At 38.8% G+C, this 5,976-nt stretch overlaps 1 protein-coding gene across 1 annotated transcript; it reads left to right on the top strand.

The window, feature by feature from the left end:
* Positions 1-1,921: 1,921 nt before the first annotated feature.
* LOC115195974 (protein S100-B) lies at positions 1,922-3,757 on the top strand. The gene is made up of 3 exons (XM_029756374.1): positions 1,922-2,022; positions 2,613-2,768; positions 3,013-3,757. Exons 2-3 carry the CDS (start codon positions 2,631-2,633, stop codon positions 3,160-3,162), a joined length of 288 nt encoding a protein of 95 aa, XP_029612234.1. The 5' UTR covers positions 1,922-2,022; positions 2,613-2,630; the 3' UTR covers positions 3,163-3,757.
* The last annotated feature ends 2,219 nt before the right edge of the window (positions 3,758-5,976 follow it).

The following is a 5,976-nucleotide window of genomic DNA, read 5'->3' on the forward strand; positions in this document are numbered from 1 at the left end:
CCAGTATCAATAGCAATATTAGACGTTGATGGATAGCTAGCCGATGTGGACAAGGAATGACAGTCACACTCACATCCTGGTACTACAACTCCTGCCCTGAGATGACTAGTCAATGGGAGCACATGATTGGTTGCTTGACTAGTCTTCACAGAGTCCTGTCTGTTGTGTCTTCACTACTATCCCAGCATCCCCCACCACCGTGACTCATCATATGCATCTCTTAAAGATGGGAAGTCACAAGTCCACCAGACCCATCAGACCCAATATGAACACAATACTCTATTCTCTTCATCTTGAACTGTATGAATCCTTTTACTTGATACGTGATACACTGAAATAATGATGCATTCATCATTACACCGATTTGTTTGTTCTCAAAGGATCATGAGAGAGAGAGAGAAAGAGAGAGAGAGAGAGAGAGAGAGAGAGCGAGAGAGAGAGAGAGAGAGAGAGAGAGATTTTTTATTTTTTATTTATTCTCAGCTCGGAGTCACGTCATCAACTCTATCACCTACCCGCCCATCAGTCCTGTCAGGTCATTGGATAGAGTGCATATGATATGGTCAGATGATTGTTCGGTATTGGGTGGATTTTTCTCTGAGCTCAGCTGAAATCATCTAGAAAAACTCAACCTCCTACCAATAACATTTTCCAGAGCGTAGTTTGTTGTTTGTTTTATGCTTAATTAATGAGTTAGAGAGAGAAGAGGTATGAAATTGATAGATCATGGATTTGACTGGATCAGTTTATATAATCATCTGACTACAATGACTACAGACAGTCTTTCAAAGCAAGCAACGCTGATTTCTTCACACAAGAACAACTGTTTTCAGTGGACAATGGTCAACTGTTGTCAGAAGTATGTGAAATATATTTCGGGAAGAGACAAAGAAACATTTATCATGAAGTAAAAAGCACTTTCTCCCAAATGCTTCCTGAGAAGAATGCAAAACAGATGCTGGCCAGAAAGTTGAGGGAGTTCATGGGAGGGTGAAGTCAGTAGAACAGGAATTCAATGTATTCTGGAACTTGATCAAAACATTTTTCAACCTCTTTTTAATGAAATGGTAAGGGATTATGTTGTTACTGTAGGTTAAGCTTTTTGTAGCTTAACCTACACTTTAGACACCTCAAATTTGGAAGTCTTAGCTCAATAGTAAATCAACTAAATCTGAGTCCTCTCTATTTCTGCTCTAGTTAACTGTAACACTTATCATTCCTACAGTTCAGGCATCTATTCGTAATGGTGAAACACGACAGCATATTTCACTTTTTTAACATGAATTTGACATGGATGGCTGTGCCTACTTAGTAGTCCGGGGGTGTATAGGGCACACGTCTGGCCAACTCCACAAGTGAAAAGAAATGTGTTCATTAACATGCACAACCATTCATTTCCTCTGAAACAGGCCATTGTCTCAGACAAAATGTTGGTGGGGATTGTGGCAACCAGAAGGTCCAAAGTCTAAGAGATCAATACAAATGGCCATGCATAGAAAATCCTCTTTACAATTGCAGGTAAAGTGGTTTAACGGTGGAGGTTAGGAAGACGTATAGGGGGAGAGGGTAAAAGGCCTCTTTGTTTGTTTTGCCTAATTCGTTTGACAATACTTTCAAGGCCTGTGCAATCATATGAACATCAGATAGCCTATTATAATATAGTGCAATCTAGTGATATCCCTTTCTTACACATCACTTGTAAACCTGGAAGCTCAAATCCACAAATTCAGCTCAAAGTCAGAATGTCATACAAAACAATGGTATTCAAACAATACTGTAAATTGACCATTATAACATGGTAAAAGACTGGCATAGCCATCAATGGTGAATTCTGTGTTAGAATACAGTGGAGTGAGAGGGTGAAAAAGAGCCTATTGGTCAGTGTGCTGGACTGGCAGGGTGGTTGACCAGAGGCACTAGGCCCTCCCCACACCAACTATAAAAGCCTATACTCTTTGTCCCTCCACAGCCACTACTCACTCTCATCTGCAAATAACCTTTGTTCCAGTCCGAGACACACTGGTAAGTCAAGACGTTCTGCTGTATCTGCTGTTTCTTATTGAGTTGTTCTTAAACTGGAGGCGCTCGTTCATAGACTTTGATTTGGGGATTTGTATATTTATAGTGTAATGACAGGCTTAAAATGTTATTTTAAATTGTATGAGTATCTTGATTACTCCCCGCTAATCACTGTGCTGTCCTTTTTTTTTCTTTTTGAGAGAGAGGCCTGAGAGGTAGAATGTCATCATCTGATGTATTGAAGTTACATGACTGCTTACAGGTGTAGGATCTTAATGTTTTATTCACCCTGTTGCAGGTTCCTCCAATGAAGGGAACGTCAAACTTGTAGTATATTTGAGGTTTAAAAATACTTCAGAAGTTTGTTATTTCCACTTTGAAATTTCAGACTTGATTTTCCCTGATGAGAAATGTATCAACCCCTACAAAAATGTCCATTAGTTATTATCCACATAATAATTCATATTTCCTGTTGCTGCAGGACTATTTTCCTGCTGTAGCAAACTCAAATGAATTAAGATCCTACATCTGTACATGTTGTTTATGTCACATACTAGGCCTAGAGATGAAATGTTTTTTGCTCTACTTTGTAGATCGCATTACAAACCACAATGACTGATCTGGAGAGTTCACTGGCCACCATCATGGAGGTGTTCCATAAGTACGCAGAGAAAGAAGGGGACAAGCACAAACTGAAGAAAAGTGAACTGAAAGACTTGATCAATGAGGAGCTACCAGCCCTTACAGGGGTGAGTATATCACTGCCATATTTTCACTACAATATTTCATACGTCATTGTTTAAATTGAACATGCAGTTTGGATCTAGGCTATGTTTACAGCGTAATGCGCATTTATCAATAAATCATAAATAATTCTACAGACTTTGTTGCACTAAGCTCATGAGGCATTTATACATTATTATTCTAGAATCAATGGGTGCACCTTTAGTCAATCAAATATGACCTTATCTATCTACTGTTTTTTGCCCTCAGCAAGTGAAGGACCAGGCCACTATGGACAGTTTGATGGAGAGTCTGGACACGGACGGAGACTCGGAATTGGACTTCCAAGAGTTCATGACATTTATCACCATGGTAACTGTCTGTTGCCATGATTTCTGCGAGCACCATGAGGACGAGTAGCTAGGCACCAGTTAAACAAGAGAGAGAGAGAAAGCGAGTAAATTATGAAGTAGGAACTTTAGTTTCATTAAAAAAAAACTTAAATGTCAATGAAAACTTTGTATTTTTCCTGTTGGTCCCATTTAGTTTCAATAGGTTTCTTATACCATGTTTGCCTACAAAGGGTTAACGCACTTTGTTTCATTGCCTGTGTTTTGTCAGAGTTGACAAAACCAAATTGGTTTAGTACTGAAACTTCATAGAATAGCTTTTGCCAACAAAGCATAGAGCACTTTCCTTGTCATACTGTAAACCTAAGAACCAAGGTAATAGATTCATGCATTTCTGCGGCTCTAAATTGGTTAAATTGCTATCACTAACAATGCATGTATAATCAGCTACCCCACTTATTGGACATGGTTTGGCAAGTAAAACAAGTATCCTCCAGTTTGATTTTGACCCCAAAAGATGTTGTTGAATTCCAGCCAATATCTTGAGTTGAATTCTGTTTTTATGAAAGTGGTTTTCAAATTTAACTGTGCTTTGTGAGATGCTATTAAAAGTATAACATAGATAATCAATAAAGATGATAAAATGAATACAATAACATACTTTTCACCAGTTACACCATGTCCTTTTTACTTGAGATTCATACAATTCATATTTCTGTCTCCTGTAGAAAAGTTGTGATGTGTACCCCTAAGTGGCAGTGTTGCTCCATGACAAAAGCATTGGCACCTACTGGATGTAGGGACTATGTAAAATATATTGAATCAGTGACACAGAGAATGTATAAATCTTCCTGATGCATCTTCAGTAAACATCTCTATACTATCATGACTACGTGCCATACGTGCTACCTCTTGATGTCTGTTGCCAATTCTGTGTTTTAACTGTATTGGGAATGAAGAGACAGTGAAAGCAATACACGGAGTGGTCTACCGAGCCAATGGCAACCCTCTCCTAGGAGACCGTGTTCTCAGAAAGTATATACACAACGGCTGAGATTTTTCTCTCTGAAAAAAAAACAGTAAATCAAAATACCTTTTGGAATGGACACGTAAAGGGGTCAATAGTTTTGTGTCGCGATGGGTTAAACAGGGACAACATTGATCAGTTAACTGTAGTAGAAGCACAATGACTGTAGATAGATGATATACAAATACACAAATATGTAGCCACTGAGAATGGATTCTTCTATCACTCAGGGGGAGGGGCTTGTTTGCAGGGGTGCTAGGCTCCCCGTCCGTAAGTTAGAGAATTTCGCATTTTTCAAACACCTGAAACAGCATTCTTCTGCAATCTAGAGCCATAATCAGTACGCTTGGTTCTATGTCAAAAAGTGCATGTTTATTTCAATGCACTTCTAAGCATACCTCTTGAGTTGTCCGTGTCCCTCTAAATGGTGGTTCATTTTGAAAAGAAACAAACGATGCATCTCTGCTAAAAGCTGAGTAAAAGATTGAAAGGAATGTGAGTCTTATTTAGTACATTTAGTTATTGCTTGCTTTTCTAAAGTCTACCAACATCGTCATGCTAAGAGAGTGAAACAAGCTAGCTACTCTAACTTCCTATGGACATGGCACCGCTGGGTACAGTATACTTATTGTGGATATAAAATGTAAAAAGTATTTATGCACGAGGGACATAAAAGCCTCATTTAAACACCATTCAACACAGGCTGCTGCATCTGGTGCTGAACATAGTGTAATGGTATAGAGAGCTGCCTCAGCCCCAGTGTGAGACCAGGAAATAAAGTGGATGGGCAGTGCTCCAAAACTCTGAGGGAACATTGTAAGTTGGCAAATAGATTGTTTTTACTCCTCAATAGAGACAGACATTAATGGCATTTGGGAAAAGTTGAATTGGACTATCAATCTCTGACGCACTTACTTGATGGATTTCTGGTCATTTTGACACGACTAGGCAAGATGTATGTGTTGAGTATGAGAATAGACAGCAGAATGTTATTATGCACACGGTGCATCTGTTAAAACATGCATGCACTTGTTGAGTGAGTGCATGATAACAAAATTCATCCTTCTTATTGGTTGTAGCCATCTTAATTGGCAGGGCCTCATTGGATGATGGCCCGTGGTATATTTAATTTAATTTATTTTATTTCACCTTTATTTAACCAGGTAGGCAAGTTGAGAACAAGTTCTCATTTACAATTGCGACCTGGCCAAGATAAAGCAAAGCAGTTCGACACATACAACAACACAGAGTTACACATGGAGTAAAACAAACATACAGTCAATAATACAGTAGAAAAATAAGTCTATATGCAATGTGAGCAAATTAAGTGAGATAAGGGAGGTAAAGGTAAAAAAGGCCATGGTGGCAAAGTAAATACAATATAGCAAGTAAAACACTGGAATGGTAGATTTGTAGTGGAAGAAAGTGCAAAGTAGAAATATAAATAATGGGGTGCAAAGGAGCAAAATAAATAAATGAATAAATACAGTAGGGGAAGAGGTAGTTGTTTGGGCTAAATTATAGTTGGGCTATGTACAGGTGCAGTGATCTGTGCTTAAAGCTAGTGAGGTGTAACGGTCGTCTGTGGAAGAAGGTGTAGACCAAAGTGCAGCGTGGTACGTGTTCATGATGTTTAATATAACTTGAACACAGAAACAAAACAACAAAGTGGAACAAAACGCAACAGTTCTGTCAGGTGAAAAAGGATACCTAAGTATGGTTCCCAATCAGAGACAACGATAGACAGCTGTCCCTGATTGAGAACCATACCCGGCCAGAACAAAGAAATACGAAAACATAGAAAAAAGGACATAGAATGCCCACACTAGTCACACCCTGGCCTAACCAAAATAGAGA

Source organism: Salmo trutta, chromosome 6, assembly GCF_901001165.1.
Source record: "Salmo trutta chromosome 6, fSalTru1.1, whole genome shotgun sequence".
NCBI lineage: Eukaryota > Metazoa > Chordata > Actinopteri > Salmoniformes > Salmonidae > Salmo > Salmo trutta.